Below are 23,881 nucleotides of genomic sequence, written 5' to 3'. Positions count from 1 at the left end.
CAAGCACATGACCAACTGAGCTGTTTCCATAGCTACTAAAGAAATTATTGTTCTTAATGACTGATAAACATTCTAACTAACACTAGTTATCCTTCTCCTTTAAATTACTTATGTAATATAACAGACCTGTTTTATCGTCCTGTGCCTGTGTGCATGTGTGCATGTGAAGAGGATAACTTGCCCAAGTATGTTCTCTCCCTCCACTGGTGAGTTTTACTGATTAAACTGCCTTTACCCACTAAACCATCTCAATAGTCTAATAACAGATTCTTAAAATTCTCCTCGTTAATTTATTAAGCTAAATCCTATTTAACTATAATATTAAAAAATAATTTGTTGAGCTGGAGCCCGAACCTCGCTGATCCTGGCCCAAAGCTCCCTGCTCCAAAACCCCGGGGGAGAGAGAGCTGATCAACCAGAAAGGTGGGTACTCCTGAGTCTGCAGGGCAGGAGACACCGCCACTTCTGCCCACTCTTGGCCACATCCCTGGCCCAAGAGGAAACTGTATGAGGCCTCTGAGAAGAGGAAGATAGAGACACTCAAGCTGCAGGAACATTGCAGTCCAGACCGCGCCCGGATTTGAAGGGACCAGGTCAAAGAGCTCCCTGCACCCAAATCCCATGGGAGGAAGAGCTAGACCTTCAGAGGGGCAGACACACCTGGGATGCCAGAGAAGACTACTGTCTGCCCACATTTCTGACTCTAGAAGAAAACGTCTAGCGCCATCTGGGTCCCTTGTGAACAGGGACCCAGGAGAAAGCAGGGCAGTTGCTTCTGGTTGCTACCCTCCCGGAAAGCTGAAACGCAGCCCCGAAGTGTGTCTTCAGGCCCCAGACCAAAGGGAAGTCCAACTTTTCTGCTCCAAGTGGACCTGCCTGGTGGACTCAGGACACACGCCACAGGAACAGCTGAAGACCAGTAGACAGGAAAAACTACACCCCCGAAAGCAGAACACTCTGTTCCAGTAACTGGCTGAAAGAAAACAGGAAAACAGTCTCCAGCACTCCTGACACACAGGCTTATAGGACAGTCTAGCCACTGTCAGAAATAGCAGAACAAAGTAACACTAGAGATAATCTGATGGCGAGAGGCAAGCGCAGGAACCCAAGCAACAGAAACCAAGACTACATGGCATCATCAGAGCCCAATTCTCCCACCAAAGCAAACACTGAATATCCAAACACACCAGAAAAGCAAGATCTAGACTTAAAAATCACAATTTATCATGATGATGGAGGACTTCAAGAAACACATAAAGAACTCCCTTAGAGAAATGCAGGAAAACACAAATAAACAAGCAGAAGCCTATAGAAGGGAAACAAAAATCCCTGAAACAATTACAGAAAAACACAATAAAACAGGTGAAGGAATTAAAAATGGAAATAGAAGCAATAAAGAAAGAGCAAAGAGAGACAACCCTGGATATAGAAAACCAAAGGAAGAGACAAGGAGCCGTAGATACAAGCATCACCAACAGAATACAAGAGATGGAAGAGAGAATCTCAGGAGCAGAAGATTCCATAGAAATCATCGACACAACTGTCAAAGAAAATGGAAAACGGAAAAAGCTACTGGCCCAAAACATACAGGAAATCCAGAACACAATGAGAAGATCAAACCTAAGGATAATAAGTATAGAAGAGAGTGAAGACTCCCAACTCAAAGGACCAGTAAATATCTTCAACAAAATCATAGAAGAACACTTCCCTAACCTAAAGAAAGAGATACCCATAAACATACAAGAAGCCTACAGAACTCCAAATAGATTGGTCCAGAAAAGAAACTCCTCCCGTCACCTAATAGTCAAAACATCAAATGCACAAAACAAAGAAAGAATATTAAAAACAGTAAGGGGAAAAGGTCAAGTAACATATATAGGCAGACCTACCAGAATTACACCGGACTTCTCACCAGAGACTGCACAGATGTCATACAGACCCTAAGAGAACACAAATGCCAGCCCAGGTTACTGTATCCAGCAAAACTCTCAATGAACATAGATGGAGAAACCAAGATATTCCATGACAAAACCAAATTTACACAATATCTTTCTACAAATTCAGTCCTACAAAGGTTAAGAAATGGTAAAGACCAACACAAGGAGGCGAGCTACACCCTAGAAAATGAAAGAAACTAATCGTTTAGCAACAAAACAAAGAGAAGAAAAGCACACAAACATCATCTCACATCCAAATACGAATATAACAGGAATCAACAATCACTTTTCCTCAATATCAATAGACTCAATACCCCAATAAAAAGACACCGATTGAGAGAGACCTCACCGCCTGATCAGGTGGGCACTCCTGAGGCTGCAGAGCGGAGGAGACCACCAACACTGCCCACCCCTGCCCACATCCCTGGCCCAAGAGGCAACTGTATAAGGCCTCTGGGTTCCCGTAGGGGAGGGCCCGGGAGCGGCAGGACCCCTGCGCCTGAGACACTGCCGGAACCTGAAGGAAACAGACCGGATAAACAGTTCTCTGCACCCAAATCCCGTGGGAGGGAGAGCTGAACCTTCAGAGAGGCGGACACGCCTGGGAAACCAGAAGAGACTGCACTCTGTGCACATCCAGGCGCCAGAGGAAAACACCAAACGTCATCTGAAACCCTGGTGCACGGAGGCTCCCGGAAGGAGCGGCGCAGATTTTCCCGGATGCTGCCACAGCGGAGAGGACTTGGGCAGTACCCCACGAGCAAACTTGAGCCTTGGAACCACAGGTAGGACCAACTTTTCCCCTGCAAGAAACCTGCCTGGTGAACTCAAGACACAGGCCCACAGGAACAGCTGAAGACCTGTAGAGAGGAAAAACTACACGCCCGAAAGCAGAACACTCTGTCCCCATAACTGGCTGAAAGAAAACAGGAAAACAGGTCTACAGCACTCCTGACACACAGGTTATAGGACAGTCTAGCCACTGTCAGAAATAGCAGAACAAAGTAACACTAGAGATAATCTGATGGCGAGAGGCAAGCGCAGGAACCCAAGCAACAGAAACCAAGACTACATGCCATCATCGGAGCCCAATTCTCCCACCAAAGCAAACACGGAATATCCAAACACACCAGAAAAGCAAGACCTAGTTTCAAAATCATATTTGATCATGATGCTGGAGGACTTCAAGAAGGACATAAAGAACTTCCTTAGAGAACAAGTAGAAGCCTACAGAGAGGAATCGCAAAAATCCCTGAAAGAATTCCAGGAAAACACAATCAAACAGTTGAAGGAATTAAAAATGGAAATAGAAGCAATCAAGAAAGAACACATGGAAACAACCCTGGACATAGAAAATCAAAAGAAAAGACAAGGAGCTGTAGATACAAGCTTCACCAACAGAATTCAAGAGATGGAAGAGAGAATCTCGGGAGCAGAAGATTCCATAGAAATCATTGACTCAACTGTCAAAGATAATGTAAAGCAGAAAAAGCTACTGGTCCAAAACATACAGGAAATCCAGGACTCAATGAGAAGATCAAACCTAAGGATAATAGGTATAGAAGAGAGTGAAGACTCCCAGCTCAAAGGACCAGTAAATATCTTCAACAAAATCATAGAAGAAAACTTCCCTAACCTAAAAAAAGAGATACCCATAGGCATACAAGAAGCCTACAGAACTCCAAATAGATTGGACCAGAAAAGAAACACCTCCCGTCACATAATTGTCAAAACACCAAACGCACAAAATAAAGAAAGAATATTAAAAGCAGTAAGGGAAAAAGGTCATGTAACATATAAAGGCAGACCTATCAGAATCACACCAAACTTTTCGCCAGAAACTATGAAGGCCAGAAGATCCTGGACAGATGTCATACAGACCCTAAGAGAACACAAATGCCAGCCCAGGTTACTGTATCCTGCAAAACTCTCAATTAACATTGATGGAGAAACCAAGATATTCCATGACAAAACCAAATTTACACAATATCTTTCTACAAGTCCAGCACTACAAAGGATAATAAAGGGTAAAGCCCAACATAAGGAGGCAAGCTATACCCTAGAAGAAGCAAGAAACTAATCATCTTGGCAACAAAACAAAGAGAATGAAAGCACACAAACATAACCTCACTTCCAAATATGAATATAACGGGAAGCAATAATCACTATTCCTTAATATCTCTCAATATCAATGGCCTCAACTCCCCAATAAAAAGACATAGATTAACAAACTGGATACGCAACGAGGACCCTGCATTCTGCTGCCTACAGGAAACACACCTCAGAGACAAAGACAGACATTACCTCAGAGTGAAAGGCTGGAAAACAATTTTCCAAGCAAATGGTCAGAAGAAGCAAGCTGGAGTAGCAATTCTAATATCAAATAAAATCAATTTTCAACTAAAAGTCATCAAAAAAGATAAGGAAGGACACTTCATATTCATCAAAGGAAAAATCCACCAAGATGAACTCGCAATCCTAAATATCTATGCCCCAAATACAAGGGCACCTACATATGTAAAAGAAACCTTACTAAAGCTCAAAACACACATTGCACCTCACACAATAATAGTGGGAGATTTCAACACCCCACTCTCATCAATGGACAGATCATGGAAACAGAAATTAAACAGAGATGTAGACAGACTAAGAGAAGACATGAGCCAAATGGACTTAACGGATATTTATAGAACTTTCTATCCTAAAGCAAAAGGATATACCTTCTTCTCAGCTCCTCATGGTACTTTCTCCAAAATTGACCATATAATTTGTCAAAAAACGGGCCTCAACAGGTACAGAAAGATAGAAATAATCCCATGCGTGCTATCGGACCACCACGGCCGAAAACTGGTCTTCAATAACAATAAGGGAAGAATGCCCACATATACGTGGAAATTGAACAATGCTCTACTCAATGATAACCTGGTCAAGGAAGAAATAAAGAAATTAAAAACTTTTTAGAATTTAATAAAAATGAAGGTACAACATACCCAAACTTATGGGACACAATGAAAGCTGTGCTAAGAGGAAAACTCATAGCGCTGAGTGCCTGCAGAAAGAAACAGGAAAGAGCATATGTCAGCAGCTTGACAGCACACCTAAAAGCTCTAGAACAAAAAGAAGCAAATACACCCAGGAGGAGTAGAAGGCAGGAAATAATCAAACTCAGAGCTGAAATCAACCAAGTAGAAACAAAAAGGACCATAGAAAGAATCAACAGAACCAAAAGTTGGTTCTTTGAGAAAATCAACAAGATAGATAAACCCTTAGCCAGACTAACGAGAGGACACAGAGAGTGCGTCCAAATTAACAAAATCAGAAATGAAAAGGGAGACATAACTACAGATTCAGAGGAAATTCAAAAAATCATCAGATCTTACTATAAAAACCTATATTCAACAAAACTTGAAAATCTTCAGGAAATGGACAATTTCCTAGACAGATACCAGGTATCGAAGTTAAATCAGGAACAGATAAACCAGTTAAACAACCCCATAACTCCTAAGGAAATAGAAGCAGTCATTAAAGGTCTCCCAACCAAAAAGAGCCCAGGTCCAGACGGGTTTAGTGCAGAATTCTATCAAACCTTCATAGAAGACCTCATACCAATATTATCCAAACTATTCCACAAAATTGAAACAGATGGAGCCCTACCGAATTCCTTCTATGAAGCCACAATTACTCTTATACCTAAACCACACAAAAACCCAACAAAGAAAGAGAACTTCAGAACAATTTCCCTTATGAATATCGACGCAAAAATACTCAATAAAATTCTGGCAAACCGAATTCAAGAGCACATCAAAACAATCATCCACCATGATCAAGTAGGCTTCATCCCAGGCATGCAGGGATGGTTTAATATGAGGAAAACCATCAACGCGATCCATCATATAAACAAACTGAAAGAACAGAACCACATGATCATTTCATTAGATGCTGAGAAAGCATTTGACAAAATTCAACACCACTTCATGATAAAAGTCCTGGAAAGAATAGGTATTCAAGGCCCATACCTAAACATAGTAAAAGCCATATACAGCAAACCAGTTGCTAACATTAAACTAAATGGAGAGAAACTTGAAGCAATCCCACTAAAATCAGGGACTAGACAAGGCTGCCCACTCTCTCCTTACTTATTCAATATAGTTCTTGAAGTTCTAGCCAGAGCAATCAGACAACAAAAGGAGATCAAGGGGATACAGATCGGAAAAGAAGAGGTCAAAATATCACTATTTGCAGACGACATGATAGTATATTTAAGTGATCCCAAAAGTTCCACCAGAGAACTACTAAAGCTGATAAACAACTTCAGCAAAGTGGCTGGGTATAAAATTCACTCAAATAAATCAGTTGCCTTCCTCTATACAAAAGAGAAACAAGCCGAGAAAGAAATTAGGGAAACGACACCCTTCATAATAGACCCAAATAATATAAAGTACCTCGGTGTGACTTTAACCAAGCAAGTAAAAGATCTGTACAATAAGAACTTCAAGACACTGAGGAAAGAAATTGAAGAAGACCTCAGAAGATGGAAAGATCTCCCATGCTCATGGATTGGCAGGATTAATATAGTAAAAATGGCCATTTTACCAAAAGCAATCTACAGATTCAATGCAATCCCCATCAAAATACCAATCCAATTCTTCAAAGAGTTAGACAGAACAATTTGCAAATTCATCTGGAATAACAAAAAACCCAGGATAGCTAAAGCTATCCTCAACAATAAGAGGACTTCAGGGGGAATCACTATCCCTGAACTCAAGCAGTATTACAGAGCAATAGTGATAAAAACTGCATGGTATTGGTACAGAGACAGACAGATAGACCAATGGAATAGAATTGAAGACCCAGAAATGAACCCACACACCTATGGTCACTTGATTTTTGACAAAGGAGCCAAAACCATCCAATGGAAAAAAGATAGCATTTTCAGCAAATGGTGCTGGTTCAACTGGAGGGCAACATGTAGAAGAATGCAGATCGATCCATGCTTATCACCCTGTACAAAGCTTAAGTCCAAGTGGATCAAGGACCTCCACATCAAACCAGACACACTCAAACTAATAGAAGAAAAACTAGGGAAGCATCTGGAACACATGGGCACTGGAAAAAATTTCCTGAACAAAACACCAATGGCTTATGCTCTAAGATCAAGAATCGACAAATGGGATCTCATAAAACTGCAAAGCTTCTGTAAGGCAAAGGACACTGTGGTTAGGACAAAACTACAACCAACAGATTGGGAAAAGATCTTTACCAATCCTATAACAGATAGAGGCCTTATATCCAAAATATACAAAGAACTCAAGAAGTTAGACCGCAGGGAAACAAATAACCCTATTAAAAAATGGGGTTCAGAGCTGAACAAAGAATTCACAGCTGAGGAATGCCGAATGGCTGAGAAACACCTAAAGAAATGTTCAACATCTTTAGTCATAAGGGAAATGCAAATCAAAACAACCCTGAGATTTCACCTCACACCAGTGAGAATGGCTAAGATCAAAAACTCAGGTGACAGCAGATGCTGGCGAGGATGTGGAGAAAGAGGAACACTCCTCCATTGTTGGTGGGATTGCAGACTGGTAAAACCATTCTGGAAATCAGTCTGGAGGTTCCTCAGAAAATTGGACATTGAACTGCCTGAGGATCCAGCCATACCTCTCTTGGGCATATACCCAAAAGATGCCTCAACATATAAAAGAGACACGTGCTCCACTATGTTCATCGCAGCCTTATTTATAATAGCCAGAAGCTGGAAAGAACCCAGATGCCCTTCAACAGAGGAATGGATACAGAAAATGTGGTACATCTACACAATGGAATATTACTCAGCTATCAAAAACAACGAGTTTATGAAATTCGTAGGCAAATGGTTGGAACTGGAAAATATCATCCTGAGTGAGCTAACCCACTCACAGAAAGACATACATGGTATGCACTCATTGATAAGTGGCTATTAGCCCAAATGCTTGAATTACCCTAGATCCCTAGAACAAAGGAAACTCAAGACGGATGATCAAAATGTGAATGCTTCACTCCTTCTTTAAATGAGGAAAAAGAATACCCTTGGCAGGGAAGGGAGAGGCAAAGATTAAAACAGAGACTGAAGGAACACCCATTCAGAGCCTGCCCCACAGGTGGCCCATACATATACAGCCACCCAATTAGACAAGATGGATGAAGCAAAGAAGTGCAGACTGACAGGAGCCGGATGTAGATCGCTCCCGAGAGACACAGCCAGAATACAGCAAATACAGAGGCGAATGCCAGCAGCAAACCACTGAACTGAGAATAGGTCCCCCGTTGAAGGAATCAGAGAAAGAACTGGAAGAGCTTGAAGGTGCTCGAGACCCCAAAAGTACAACAATGTCAAGCAACCAGAGCTTCCAGGGACTAAGCCACTACCTAAAGACTATACATGGACTGACCCTGGACTCTGACCTCATAGGTAGCAATGAATATCCTAGTAAGAGCACCAGTGGAAGGGGAAGCCCTTGATCCTGCCGAGGCTGGACCTCCCAGTGATCGGGATTGTTGGGGGAAGGGAGGTAATGGGAGTAGGATGAGGAGGGGACCACCCATATAGAAGGGGAGGGAGAGGGGTTAGGGGTATGTTGGCCTAGAATCTGGGAAAGGGAATAATTGAAATGTAAATAAGAAATATCAAATTTAATAAAGATGGAGAAAAAAGGTATCATGCAAAAAAAGTTGTTAAATTTAATTTATTTTACTTGATAACTTTGTATTAAGTTTGCTGTCATTATAAAAGAAATGGTTTTATTTGTTTCTTTGTTTTCTGAAAGCAATGTTAACCTGAGTAATTGTTTAAACACATGTAAAACATATGCCTTTCTGAAAGCAACATTTTAATGACTTGCTTGCCTTTGGCACAGTGCTCAGGTGGGTCTGTGTTCTCCCAGACAGCAAGGCTCTCACCCTGCTTGAGTGCTTCAGAATGAGAGAGAGAGAGAGAGAGAGAGAGAGAGAGAGAGAGAGAGAGAGAGAGAGACAGAGACAGACAGAGACAGACAGAGAGACAGAGAGGCAGAGACAGAGAGGCAGAGACAGAGACAGAGACAGGAGGAAGGAAGAAAAAGAAGGAACGCCCCTAGCTCCTAAAATCCTGTATGCTCCAGTCAATACGTACTCTCCTGCTGTGCTGTAATCTCACTGCCATGTTTAAATGAGCCAATCACTTATAGTCGCGCCAGAAATTAGCCAATCGTGTGTAACCGCGCCAAACCCCCTAGCTTTCCCTATATAAACCCCTGACTTTTGAGTTTCGGGGTCGTTTCCTCTGTCTCCTGTGTGAGATACGTGTCGACCCGGGATCCCGCTAAGACCCGGGATCTCGTTAATAAAGCTACCTCGTGCTTTTACATCAAAAAAAAAAAAAAAGGAACAAAAAGAAAAAAAATTCCAGGCTCCCCCTGGTGGTTGGTCTAGAACACCAAACACTGCCACCCTCAAGATCCATTGAGTAGAAAAAAATATGATTTATTATTCTAAATTCCTATACCAGGTGCCTTTAACACTGCTTAGTAACATATCATTTCAGTACATGCCGACTGCACACCAAAAGTCCCATGAAATACAGTCTTTTACCCTTGCTGCACACATCTGAACACCTGGCTCACAGCTGGCTCATGGGACCACCTATGTGTGCCCTAAGGGTCACATATTCCATTTTAAGAGACTACTGAACTGGTCAATCTCCCATTTCCACCATACCCCCGTTAACATCTACATTGTCCTGCTGCTCCAGGTTTCTGCTTCTTGTCACTCATTAATCTTTACAAGACATCCATACATCAAAACCAGGGTGACAGGATTCTGCACCCCCTTCACCCTTGAATTCATTTTGAATTCATTATGAATTCACTTTGAATACATTTTCTTTAAACTATCTAAGGTTCAGCTCTTCTCAGTATAAGAGAAAAGCATGTACTAATTATGGGGTGGGAATTTAGTGTAGCAGGAGGGGGTCTGGACCATTATTTGTCAGCCCTGGTAACTTTGAATTCAGTGTGAAACAGTTCAGTCAATGTTCTGCAGAGCTCAATTCCACCCTCCCCTTTAAAGCTATGCAACAGGATTCGCTCATTTTAATCTCTCTTGCCCTTTGGCCCAGGAAACAATCACAACTGCATTTTAAAGCGGATAGAATTCCTGCACCAAATTAACATGCATGTAACACAAACTCAAATTTAAATGCACATACATTTGGGAGGACAGAAGTGCTAGATAATTGACATCCCAAAGTACAGCACTCATCCAAATTGCATATAAATCTAGAGATGCACATTTCAGAGTCTGTTCAATTAAGTGTTTGCTTGGGCATCTTGCTCTAACAAGCTCTCATGTCTATCACAATGAATTATATGCATCTGCTCAACTTTCAAGGACAATACAACTTGGGACAGAAACAAATCGCTTATTTGCAATATTTTAATCAACTACACCTACCAATTAAAAATCTAAATTCTGTCTAAAAGACCAAGACTTCAAGATTTTTTTTTTCAGGGTAGCATTCAGAAGCAAGAGATGTCATTTAAAAAGTACATGACATCTTTTATACCAGGATTAATGTAGACCATTCAGTGGTAGTGGGTGCCTAGCATACAGAATGGCCAAGTTTAATCCTCAATAACAAAAAAAAAAGTACCTGATAAAATCTATACTAGGGGCTACTTTCAGTATCTGTATTACTGTCTACTCTAGATATGAATAGATACTGAATTCACAGAGACTGTCTTCTTAACTAATTATAGCAAAAGGAACAAGTCCAATTGGTTAATTATGTAACTCTATTTTCAGTCAATTTAACAGTATGCTACGAAGTAAAAATAATTACCTGATAGCAATCTCCTTTAAGATTGTCTAAGACATCTCCACATGTTCTGCGCATGTATTTCTTACATCCATCAATTACCATCTGGTCAATGTCCGAAACAGGTTAAGGAGAATTTGAATGTACCAAAGGACTCTGAAAGAGTAAGTCTTCTCTAAAACACAGAGGTTCACACAAAGGTTTTACTGTAGCCATCTGAAGATCATCAAGTTAAAACATGGATGTTATGGTGACTACTTTTTCACTAAGGACATTCAAATTAAAGGAGATTTTTCCCCAGTTTGACAACCACTGAGCAGCAGATGGGGCACCCAGTATGGATGCTCTCTAATCCACAATTATCTCTTCTTCTCTATTAGCAGACACACACAAGCTACTAGCTGTAAATTTAAATGTTTATAACATGTCTGCCTTGAGTCTGCAGAAATACTCACAGGAGTCTGGAAATGCTAAAGGAAAGACCAAAGAAATGCACTTGCCTTTCTTTCTTTCTTTCTTTCTTTCTTTCTTTCTTTTTCTATCATCTATCATCTATCCATCCATCTATCTATCATGTGCTTTCTCATTTTTTAAAAGAAATTATATGTATGAATGTGTTCGTGCTATTATGAACGTGCACTACATGGCATGCCTGCTGCTCAAGAGAAAGCTAAAAGGCATCATCAGATACACTGAACTGGAGTTACAGACAGTTGTTGGTCACCAAGTAAATACTTGAAAGCAAACCAGGTCCTCTGTTGAAGCAGAAGTGCTCTGCGCCCTGTCTCTAGTCACTGCAGTTGTTCTCTTGTACAGTAAAGGATATCTCTACCATAGTGACCATCTTTGGTTTCAGTTTGACAATTTCACATAATATGCCTCCATCGCCGCCTCCCAGAATCAGTACATCTTTGCCAGTGTAGTCTTCTTTACCATTGCCCATGATGGCCCTGGTATATGCCAAGTCACTCTCTGCCAAATCTAGGGAGGAAAAAGAGACCCAGATGATGACTCTGCCCAAACATATAAATGACTTGACCTGCTAGAATCTAGCTTGTAGTGAAAATCTTCCAACTTTTAAAAACTGTGCAATGGTTTTTTGGACTGAGTAGTTTTCACGGAATTTAACGAATCTGACACATAGGACAAAATAAGAACTAAGTTACTTAGATTGAAAATACAATCTTGGGCTGGTGAGATGTCTCAGTGGTTAAGAGCACTGACTGCTCTTCCAGAGGTCCCGAGTTCAATTCCCAGCCACCACAGGGTGGCTCACACCCATCTGTAATGGTATCCAGTGCCCTCTTCTGGTGTGTCTGAACACAGCTACAGTGTACTCACATACATAAAATAAACCAATCTTATTTAAAAAAAAAATCAAAAGAAAATATAATCTTAAGAATGTGCAGATATTCCGAGTAATTAAGAGAAAGGATACCTTTTAAGATGACAATATATGCCATCTGGGAGCTGCTTTCAAGATAACAGTACAAACAGAATGCAGTAGGGTTAGATGAATACTCACTGGTATTATCAAGGTTCTATGGTGAGTACCCGTGGGCTCACTGCACCAGTCTGTGTACCTCGGTTGGAATTTGTCGACACAAAGTGCCTGCTGTTTCTAAACAAGCAACTGTACTTTCTACTGAAAAACAATCCAAATCTATTTCAAGACAGTTTAAACAAAAATCCAAACAAACCACAGGTCCATACAATTCCGTGAGGCTTAAAAGATAGCAGTGTCAGACTTAAGGTCAGACAAATCCCTAACAGTGGCATTTGTCAGAAAAGCAGTGGCTGCCAACGCACCACCACCTTCGTGAGGCAATCAGGGTGGGAATGGAATACTTACTAACATCCCCGCTGAGGATGAGAATATTCCCAAACTGCTTTGAGTGAAGAATTTTAATGTTCTGATAAGGTGAGTCTTCGTCATACACCACTTCATCTATGTCATACTCAACCAGGCGCCCGTCAGCAGTAGGCCAGTATCTGTCAATGGCCCCTCCTCGAACTATGGGTGGTAATCTGGAGGAGAAGACAGGAATGAGCCTTTGGAGAGCACTGCCTTACAAAAACAGCCCTGAGAACATACAGAAGACCATGAGGGACAAGAGAGATGGCTCGGTGCTCGGAGTGTACTGCTCCTGCACAACACTCAAGCTCGGTTTCTGGCTAGTGGCTTGCCACTGCTGGTAACTCCAACTCCAGGGAAATATGTGGATCTCATCATCCAGTATCTACACTCACACGTACACACCCACAATTAAAAAGAAAAAAGAAGGTACCCATGTGTTTGTTCCAGACAGACTCTTTAAATGTGCAAAACAATCCAAAGCTTGGACATTTACAATCAGACTACAAACTGCAACACTTGCACAAAGCCATTTCTCTAAAAGGAAAAAAATGAAGACTGTTCTGGCATGTTTTTTTAAAGACATATTTATTTATTAGTACACTGTCGCTGTCTTCAGACACACCAGAAGAGGGCATCAGATCTCATTACAGATGGTTGTGAGCCACCATGTGGTTGCTGGGAATTGAACTCAGGACCTCTGGAAGAGCAGCTCTGTCATGTTTTAAAATTATTTTTCCTAATGAAATCTTCAAGAGGAAAATGGACAGCAGATATCACATTTTTCACTACATATCACTGAAGATGTGCTAAACCACATGGGCATTACTGCAGTTCCAAGTTCCATTATCTAGTGCAGAATCAATCTTGAAGTGCCCTGAATAGTCCTGATTATGTCCTCCATGGCGGTTTTGCTTTTGAATAAAATTTCAAGCACTACATTTTCCTTTCCCTCATTTCACTTAAGGCATTCTTGTTATTCTTCTCTGTCTCATTTCTCTCTTAAGCGTCCAGATCAGACAGCTGGCAGTCCTATTTCCTGTTGATTTAGCTGAAACCTTCCTGATTTGGGTCAGGCTGGCAAACAACATCCAGACATCCCAATGGGAACATAAGGAGACTTGTACCCTTGCTGACAGTAGTAACTGCTGTAACTCTTGCCAAAATGTCCCTTTCCCCCTTTGACACAACTAAATGGGCGGTTCTGTGGTCCTCAGAAACAGGGTAAATATACCAGAACCTACCAGCAGAGGGCGCTAAAGGACAAGGAAAAAAAAAAACCTCCAAAGGTGGGCTTGGTAAATCTAACCCTAAGACAATGAGAACACACTGCACAGTCAACAGTGAAGTGGTTCTATGTACAACTATGCATATAGGTCAATAATGCAAACAAACAACCTCTGCTCACTTCCCAGTCTCCTCTCACCTGCTTCCAACAGTAACAATCTGCTAACAAGTGAAGAAAACTTCCTCAGAAACACAGCCACACATACATGCATAATATATACTCACAACACACACTGACACACACACACGTACACACACAACCTGTAAACTGCTCCAGAGCCAAAGTAATTTCTCACAAACTCCTTTAATCCTAACAACTCCAGGTTTAGTCGCTTCATCTTGCCAGTTTATAAATTCCTCTTTCAGAATGTTAGGCAGAGCAGAGGTATTCCTCATATTATATAATGGCCTGGTTAGAGAAGAACCAGACAGCTGATGAACAAGACTTGGAGAAGCCTCTTCCACCCCTAGCTGGGCTAAAGTGAGTAGAAGGAGCCTGGTGACTTTGGTGACTTTGACCAATCTCACTTAGAAAAGAGCTATTTCACATTAATAATACTGAAACAACAACAATAAAAAAAAAAAAAAAACCCGGGCTGGAGAGATGGCTCAGTGGTTAAGAGCACTGACTGCTCTTCCAGAGGTCCTGAGTTCAAATCCCAGCAACCACATGGTGGCTCCCAACCATCTGTAATGGGATCTGATGCCCTCTTCTGGTGTGTCTGAAAACACAAACCAAAAAAAAAAAAAAAAAAAAAAAAACACCATCCTAGTTGACAGCCAGTTCTAACCAGGTATAAACAATGTCTACTCTCGACTGTTTCAACATTGCCTAGGTTAATATAAAGAGCTCTCTTCTCTAGATCTTTAAAGCCTGGCAAAGAAAAAAAAAGTAGATCTCTAACAAGATGTGGAAGCCACAAGAGTTCAAGGCAGCACAGAAGGGTGACTCCCTGCAGAGGGCTACCAGGAGAACCCATGCAACCCCACAAAACCAACCTTCCTTGGCTCAAATCAAACCTGGATTGTAAGTCATGTCCATGTGTTCTTGGCCTCAAGTACTCTGTATACATTGTGACAATTTTCCCCAGACTGAAACTTTAGATGAGGATTATTTCCTTGTTCCTTCTCACTTGAAAACACAAAATTTAAGTCTTCCTATGAATCCCATGGCTTTTTAGTCAAACTTCATATGGAATACCCATTACTCAAAAGGAAATAGTCATTTCAGATAATATTCCCAAGTTATCTGCTTTTAACTTAATCTCTGACAGTATCATTTCCGAGACAGAAACATGTGACAATCCTTATCCTCTCATGAGGATACAAGGTAATCACAGCTTCCCATTCTTTCTACCCTTACCGTATAAAGACATATAAAATATATAACATTTCCATGTTTAGATATAAAAATCTAAAGCTTTTGACCAGTCTCACCTAGCAAACGCCTCTACCAAACAAAGGGTTCTTACTGAAGCTCAGAAATGCATACTTTTTCTGAACATGCGTGCATGTATGCAGGGTAGAGAGGTCAGAAGGCAACCTGAACAAATTGGTTTTTGCGCAACTTAGTTTTCTACTTCTACCCCATGGGTCCCAGGTTTTCAACTCAAACTTGACAGCAAATGTTTTTATTCACTGAACCAGTTCCTCAGTCACAGAAATACATTCAATTTACTCACACAAAGAAGCAAGGCCGGTAAAAATCAGAGTGCATTTAGTGTGGACCAATTCATTTTCCCGGAGTGGGAACTTATTCAATTCAAATGGATGTAGGTAAGGAAAATTGCAAGCAGGAAAAAGTGTCGAGAAAGCAGTGTGAGTGTGGACAGAGCCAAGGACTACTAAATTGAAGCTTCGTGGATTTTTTTAAAAAATTGTATGCTCAGACCCCAGATGTGGGCAAGTTTCAAATGGGGGTCCTTTCCGGTACTCAGTCTACCCTTTGCTCTTTCCTCCCTGACCACCTACAGGAGGCTAAATAATTACCTAGTTATCCTACATCTGCCCTGGAGCTTTCCTATGGGCTGATCAAAGAAAGCAGTGTGAGCCATTAAGTGCCAACATCCTACCGTTGCCAATAAGGATTTCCCTATTTTGAAATGTACTGTGAGACAGAGAAAATGGTATTCTATTCTGATCAGGACATCAGTGATCTGGGTAAATCACCTCCAGGTCTGTCTGTGCCTGGTTTTCTGCTTTACATAAGCTCCAGCTCGTTGGAATTAGTATCAACTATCTGCCTCCTCATTATAGTCAGCCCCCTGCATCAGGTCTGTTTTGATATGTTTGAAGTGGGGTAAGAGGATGGTTTAGCTCACCATGTACATACACAGTAGCAAGCACTGACTGTGATCTTCACCATATCATCTGCAGACACTAAGAGCAGCATTTTCTGATTCCTTTCCCAATTAAACAAATATTAAGAGACGTTCGTGAGTAGGTAGACTTACCGCTTCACCCGACCAGTACTGTCTTGACTCAATTCTTTCATTTTTTCTTCTATTTTATTCAAAAGCTACAATTAAAAGAAATCAGTGGGCTTAGAGTATAAACTGCACAGTACACAGAGGCATAAGGCTATGCTGACCACAGTGTGATGCTGGCCTATACACGTGCCCCAACATCATCCCTACTGGGACTTCCTGCCCTAGCCAAATTCCATACTCCCACACTACCCCTCCCTCATAGTGCTTCCCGAACCACGATTTGAATTTTTGCAAGAGAATAAATAACTGGGAAGAAAGCTAATGGATATTGCAGATGCAAAACTGTACATGAAGTTTCTACATTCCCTCCAGTAGGAAGTGAAACCACTCCTTTCATTCAGGAAATTAAAAGGAAAGCTGACAGTCATGTTTCCAAACCAACTAAGGATTACTTCTTCTGACAAACTATTTACATATAAAGAGACAAGTCTGAATGTCGGCTAACTTGAACGTGAACATCATTAAAATAACAAGACTTTAAGAACCTTAAATCTAGGGATATAAGATATGCAACATTTTGAAAAGGGAAAGAAAAAGTAAAAAAAAAAAAAAAAAAAAAAAACCAACGCAGTCAGTTTCTTGTTTGCCTTGCACATCACTGTCGTAACTCTGAAGGTCCAGCAACACCAATCCATGTGGATAAATTCTCAAATTGGCAAAGCTACAAAAGAAAAGTAGTTTTACTATTAAAAATTGTTATCAGGACACTTCAAAGTGAAAAGAGGCAGCCTCACTCATGACTAAAACACACAGTTCTTTTTCTCCTTCACTGACAGAGTTAATTCTCTGGCTTTCTTTTCAATTCCAGTTTGAAGGTGAGAGGTTGGACATGGTCGCTTGTGGAATATTTAGAGGAGAGGGCCAAGCTCTAAGGTTACTGACACTACTACTGCTTAGGCCCTGAAATTGATCTGTCTATGACTGATTCACATTATCTAGGTCTATAAATTGATTCACGGTCTGACCTTGTGCAGGTGCATCAGTGGGGAGGTGATATGCATAGGACAGAAGCCTCAGGTCACCTCCCAAGTACGGAAATTTTAAGCACATGACACCCTGCTTTGCTACACGGGTATTGAGGGAGGACACAGATCTTCACAAGGCAAACACTTTATTACATGGGCTATCTCCTCACCCAGCTCGAGCATGTGATTTTTAGTTTGGGTTTTTGGTTTTCCTGAGCATGAGGCTGGCCATGGAGTGTGGTTAATATACCCAGTGTCACTCAATCAAAACACTAATTTTCCTTCTCCCAGCAGGTATTAATTGCAAATAGCTCCTTGGCTAGTTAGGGTGAGATTTGAGCCCATTTACCATTCTCCAGTGCTGGACTTTTGTCTGGCTTGAACTTCTGATGCTTGATTTTTACAAAGGATCCCCAGGTGGTTCTCCCAAGTTTAGTTAACCAAGATGGGGAAAGGCACACTAGGCTGTCCTAGCTAACCTTCAATGTTCTGAAGAAAGCCCAGCCATCCTGACTGGAAGGCTAAGAATGGTGAACATTTTGAAGGAGCTGTTTAAGTAAGAAGGGGAAGAAAGTGTGATAGATAGCAACAGCCTGTGTATGTTTAATCTCAAAACTTCCTTTGCACAGCAGTCTCTCTTTTTTCCATTGGCCTCAGGAAGTGACCTGAAGTTATTAGTTAGTCCTGAAGCACAATTCTCCCACCCTCCCACACATGCTTTCACTTTTATTCATTTTGCTTTCAGAAGCAATCTCGGAACAATTCTTGTCATTCAAAAGCTCCTTCCTCAAAAAAGAGTAACTCTAAGTGCTATGTATACAACTGGAATTGTGGCTGGCAAGATAGCACAGCAGGAGAGAGGACTATTCGCTCCTCCAGAGGCCCTGTGTTCAATTTCCAACACTAACAGGGCAGCTCACAACCATCTTAGCCTCCACTGCAGGCAGAACTACCTGACACGTGACATGTAAGCATGTAAAGTGCCAAACCTATAGAAATAAAACCTTTTTGAAATAAAAACTGCAGCAGGTGAAGCCCGGTTGCAGAAGCTCTTAGGAGATGGCTAGATGAGGAATTTTTCACCTCTGGGTGAAGGAGCCTATCAGTTCGTAGTGTTTGATGGCAAAGAATGGACCATAGCAAAAACAGAGTGCCAGTAACAGAGAGAGCAGTAACAGAGACAGAATGAATATAAGTCTACATGAGACACTGGGCTGGAAGGCAGCTGAGGGCCCTCTGCTTCTGGAAGCCTCTTAAGTAACTGAGGCAGAGCACAGGAGAGAGATGAAAAGGGCTGGTGATCCTGTTGAATTTAGACCACCCTTAAGGAAAAAGTTATCACCTTTGATATATCTAAACACACACATGAAGTTGGCCACAGAGGCAGAATACAAGTCTAGGTTTGTCCTATCTTTAAGAGATACCCCATCCCCACCCCCAAGTAGTTCTCTCTTCTGCTTTCTTGTGGCATGTATTCTATTACCCCATTTCCCACCTCCTTTAGAATCTCTTCCTCCTTTCCCATAATCCCCTTTCTAGTTTCATGACTGACAAACATAAATACACACACATGTAATTTTAAATGCAGTTTCCGCATGAAAGAAAACACACAGTTTTCATCCTGTGTTTTACTATAGATTTTAGTGAAAGAAAATCACTCCTAACAATGCTTGAGCCAGCAGCAATGCAACCAGGGGATTTTTGAAAGTGCAACAGGAGAAGATGGGACTCTGAGTCAGGCCCATCACAACAGAAACTCTTCTTTGTGTGTGTACTGGGAGAGTGGGGCTCCAAAAGTCTATTTTATCCAACTCCAGATCATTGCCTGCCAGTGTCACACTGCTTCTGTTGCCAAGGGTCTTACTTGGTCCTAGCCACACAGAAGAAACATTAGAGCTTTAAAGAAAACTGATGTCCAGGTCTAGTTGCCTTTTACTCTGGGGGAAATGCCTGAATTCTAGCCACTAGATGTCAGAGAACCATCACCAACAACAAAAAACCAGGCATGTACAAGGTCTTGAGTTCAATCCCTGGCACCACATAAATCACCCATGTTCCACCATGCCTGTCATCTCAGCACTCAGGAGTTCAAGGTCTTCCTGGGTCTATCTAGTGAGAAAGCTAGGCTGAGCTACAGGTACCTTGTCAAAAAAGAAAAAGAAAAAAAGAATACTGTAGCCAAACAGTGGTGTTGCACGCCTTTTATCCCAGCACTTGGAAGGCAGAGACAAGCATATCTCTGTGAGTTTGAGGCGAACTAGTTTCAGAATAGTCAAGACTACACAAAGAAATACTGTCTCAAAGAAAAAAATCTTAGCTATCCTCCCTATTCCCGGCTGTGTTCCCATCTAAAGCCCATGAGGTTGTCTTACCTGCCATTCTTGTTCGTGTAGGTTGCTAAATACCCATGGTCCTGCCAGGTGTGCACCGACTCTGCCATCCCCTGCTCCTGAAAGATGGACTGAAGGCCTTTCAGAATGGCCTCACCATCAGCTGCAAGACAGAAAATAAGGGAAGGAGGTTAGGAAAAAGACATGCAGAAGAAAAGCTAAGGGCTGAGGTGTAGAGTTTCGTAGAAAACTTCCCTCTAAAATGGTCTGGAACTCGGGTTCTATCCCTAGTAACCAGAAAAAATTAAAATTAAATAAAAAATAAAAAAGCTAGTGTGACACAATTGGATGACTGAAATGTATAAGAATATCTAAATATCCTCCATCCTGTATGGAAAAGCTAAACTGACTACCCAGTAAGAACACAGGAACTGACCACAAATAGGTATATATGGCAAAGATACAGAGCAATAACCATTCAACGAAACCGGATATTTCAAAAGAATGAGATTTCATTTTAGGCTAAATAAATTAAAGGGAACACACTGTCCTAGCAAGGGAATGTGTACAGGGTATTGATAAATCTCAGTAATAACTTGGGAATTTTCATTTTATTGTTTAAATGTTTACAAAATGCTTCGTTTATATACGGATATATAAATGAAAAATAGAAATTGAAAATTACACTGAGTGACATACTTGAAAACAGCAAAAATCTGAACCACAAAAAGAACTAGTGGATTGTACTTTCCCCTCTCCATCCTGCCCCACCTCACAATTTGTCCCTCAAAGTAAAGCTTGAGGTCATGGCCATCTGGTCATACATGCTGGCTCTGGAGGCTAAGACAAGATGATCTGCTAGGAGATCACACCAGCCTGGGCTACACTGTAAGTTAGCCCTGTCTCAATGAAACAAATCAGCATTCATTAACCTCTAACAGGCTCAGGCAAAGTAAGAATCTTCAAGAACATGGCAACTACTTAAAGAGTAAAATTCAGTTTATCTTTCTGCAATTATACCTACAAAGGAGCCATTTCCTGATAAGGGTAAATGAAGAACCAATTCCATGGACTGGTTCCTCATAAAGGAACAAGAGAAAAAAGAAAAAGAAATAGGCCTTTCCAAAGTCCTAGCAGGTATAATTGAATTACGTATCACAAGATAAGAGCGTCTAGACTAAATGGGCCTTAAACCCAGTAACAGGTGTCCTTTTAAGAGACAGATGACAGGGAGAAAGAAGGGCTAAGTAACTTGAAAACCAAACTGCAAAACTGACCTCACCTCTTATCAGGCCCAGAATCCACTGCATACACCCATCACAGCAAAGCAGCTGGGAATACAAGCAGCAGCCCAATGAATCAATGAATTCTCTTCCTAGCAAAACCATACCATTGGCAAACCCATTTGGCAGGAAATAATCCAGCTTACTTTGCTGGTCTGAAATTGGTTTTAGGAAATTACAACAGAAGGCCTGAATTTCGTCTTCAGAACTACAGCATTTAAGACAACTCACCTGCCTAAAAAGTACTTCTGGGGGCTGGAGAGATGGCTCCGTGGCTGTTCTTACAGAGGACCTGAGTTCAATTCCCAGTATTCACAAGGTGGCTCACAACCATCTGTAACTCCAGCTCAAGGTGGGAACTGATACTCTCTTCTGGCCCCTGTGCGCACTGCATGCACCATGATGCACAGTCATGCAGGCAAAGCACCCATACACAGAAAAAAAATTTAAAAAGGGGGGAAAAGTAGTTTATTTGTAAACTTATCACATAAACTAAACCTGTCAAGTTCAGTTTGTTTTTTGGCACTGTAGCCTGTTAGATCAGTCCACTGTGCAGGTGACTGAGCACAGAGCAGGAAGGAAAAGAACACCCAGAATGACAGAAGCTACCTTAAATGTGGAAACCACTGTCATCATGCAGTCTTCCTTGGATAGACCAGATTTTTTTTGTTTTGAAAGTTTATAAAAGGAATAATCATTCGTGGTAAATGGCCTTAAGGTTCTGTTCTTGCTGGCATGCTACAAAATAAAACAAATAAAGGGGGAAATCCAGCTTTATCTTGAATGTGGTGGGCCAGAAACCTGGCCTGGAGAGCAAGTATAAACTCAGCATGGTGGCCATCCCTTTTTCTCAATGGCACAATTAGCAGAAAGGCACCATACGGACTAAAAGCAGCACTCTGGCCAGTTTCAAGATAAATGCCAAAGGGTAAAAAAGAAATACAATTTGAAATGTTCCTGGTTTCTACACTATGGGCATACCCTCTAATTCAGTAAATCGAGGCAGGTCAGAATGACTTTCTGGCAGGCCAATTGTTCACATGCCCAGTGTGTTTGTGTGGCTACTGATTCCTGTCTCTGAGTGTCTGAGTGTGCCAGCCCTGCCAGGAAGGTGTCTGTAGGGGGCTTATAGGATTATTCTATTTGCTTTACTGCCCACTTCACATTCATTTTCTTCCTGATCTGGGGCCTCTCATGTTGTCCATGCTGCTACTAGGCCCTAAAGACTGGGGGGAGGGTTGTGGCTAAATGAGCCCTCTGGTATTTCCTTATAAAAATCTCAGGGTTTAAGGGAAAAACTAAAAGCTAGAGCTCTGAGCTCCAGTTCACTTAAAGTTATCTGGAGGCTTGTCTTAATCTCGGGTGCTTAATAGATATTGTGCAGATATGTTTAGCCAGAATTGTGGCTCTGCATAGTTTCTAAACCATCTACATAAGTAGTATTCAATCCTAAATGTACATTATAATCACCTGGAGAGTCATTAAAATTTCCAATGCCATCTGTTTGACCAATTAAATAAAAACCTAGAAACCAGGTACCCATATTTTTTAAGGTTCCCTGGGAATTTCCAAAGTGTGGTCTATTCAAACCATTGCACACACAAAAGAAAGAAAAGGGCTCAGGTATATATGGCCTTTACCATGTGAGGCCCTGAGTTCTCACCCTAGTACTAAGAAATAAAGAACCTCCACCCTGCATTTACATACTAGATAGACTCAAGTTCAAAAGGTTATAGAACATACTCAGGGTGTGGATTTGATTAAAACATTATTTACACATTTGAAATTCTCAATCACGAAATATAAAAAAGAAAATAAAGCCTACCATTAGTCCCACCACTAGGGAGGTAAGTCTGAGGGCAGTCACAGCCATTGAGATTCTATCTCAAAAGAACATTTTTTTTTTTCAAAAAAAGTCCAAACTCAACTAATTGACATGATTAAGTAACCCGTGAAATACTCTAAAAAATGCTTTACAATTATTGAAAACCTAATCTTCATCTCTGTCTAGTACACAAAATGTAACTTGAACCTCAAAAGGGTTTGCTCTATCAGCATTCCTCAATACTCAAACTAGGGATGGGAGTGACAATGTGTGAAGGGTTAACTTGCCCATTTTTCAGGACTTTAGTCCTAACAGATGTTAAGGATGCACTTCCCCTTGTCCAAGCAAAAAGTGCCCAGCTGGCCCGAGTTCAAAAAGTGGGAGAAAGAGGAGTAACCCTTTTGAGAACTACTAGGTACTCTATACATGGTTAAATGAGATGGAAGTGTACCCAAACTTAACAAAACAAAATAGGAGAAAATGTTAAGAAGATCTGAGAGCTAAGAGATAAATGTACTTTTTGTTTGTTTTGTTTTAAGGCAGGGTTTCTCTGTGTAGCCCTGAGTGTGCTGGAACTTACTCTTCAGACCACCAGGCTGGCCTTTGGACTCATAGATCGCTCTGCCTCTGCCTCCCAAATGCTGGAATTAATGGTATATGCTACCAACGGGCTTAAGACTTTTTCTTTCTTTTGTTTGTTTGCTTCTTTGCTTTCTTTTTTGTTTTTGTTTTTCAAGACAGGGTTTCTCTGTGTGACCCTAGCTATTCTGGATACAGCTCCATAGAACCAAGCTGGCCTCAAACTCAGAGATGGAGATCCACCTGTCTCTGCCTCCCTACTACTTTCTTACAGTGTGGCAGAGATCCAAGCGTTTTATGAGAAACTCCACCAAATAATGTTATAAATCTGCAGAGTGCTAGGATTAAAAGCATGTACCATCACCCCCTGACTGATAGATGTACTTTGAAGTAGACAAAGTAATCCAAAGTAGGCCAGTAAACTGCTCCTCGGCAATTCTTAGAAAACTCATTGTGGGGAATGGAGAGACAGCTCAGGGGTTAAGAGTTACTGTTCTT

The 23,881-nt window shown here is 41.3% G+C and overlaps 1 protein-coding gene across 4 annotated transcripts in view; it reads right to left on the bottom strand.

The window, feature by feature from the left end:
* The window catches only part of Sms (spermine synthase), a 56,021-nt gene that overhangs the window by 14,634 nt on the left and 17,506 nt on the right, over positions 1 to 23,881 (bottom strand). For 2 of the 4 annotated variants that reach the window (XR_010061206.1, XR_010061207.1), the window contains 5 exons: positions 19,739 to 19,859; positions 16,969 to 17,062; positions 16,366 to 16,430; positions 12,623 to 12,798; positions 10,795 to 11,751 (listed from right to left, as the gene is read on the bottom strand). Coding sequence is in view for 1 of the 4 variants with exons in the window: in NM_001033899.2 (NP_001029071.1) it covers positions 10,795 to 10,884; positions 11,597 to 11,751; positions 12,623 to 12,798; positions 16,366 to 16,430; positions 16,969 to 17,062; positions 19,739 to 19,859 (701 nt within the window). In the remaining 3 variants the exon portion in view is untranslated. Of the gene's footprint in view, positions 1 to 1,889; positions 1,941 to 10,794; positions 11,752 to 12,622; positions 12,799 to 16,365; positions 16,431 to 16,968; positions 17,063 to 19,738; positions 19,860 to 23,881 lie in introns of all 4 variants that reach the window. The other 2 variants (XR_010061205.1, NM_001033899.2) reach the window with 2 other exon arrangements.

This window comes from Rattus norvegicus, chromosome X (genome assembly GCF_036323735.1).
Source record: "Rattus norvegicus strain BN/NHsdMcwi chromosome X, GRCr8, whole genome shotgun sequence".
Taxonomy (NCBI): Eukaryota; Metazoa; Chordata; class Mammalia; order Rodentia; family Muridae; genus Rattus; species Rattus norvegicus.
The sequence above is the reverse complement of the archived record's forward strand: the minus strand, read 5'-3'. Positions and strand labels throughout refer to the sequence as shown.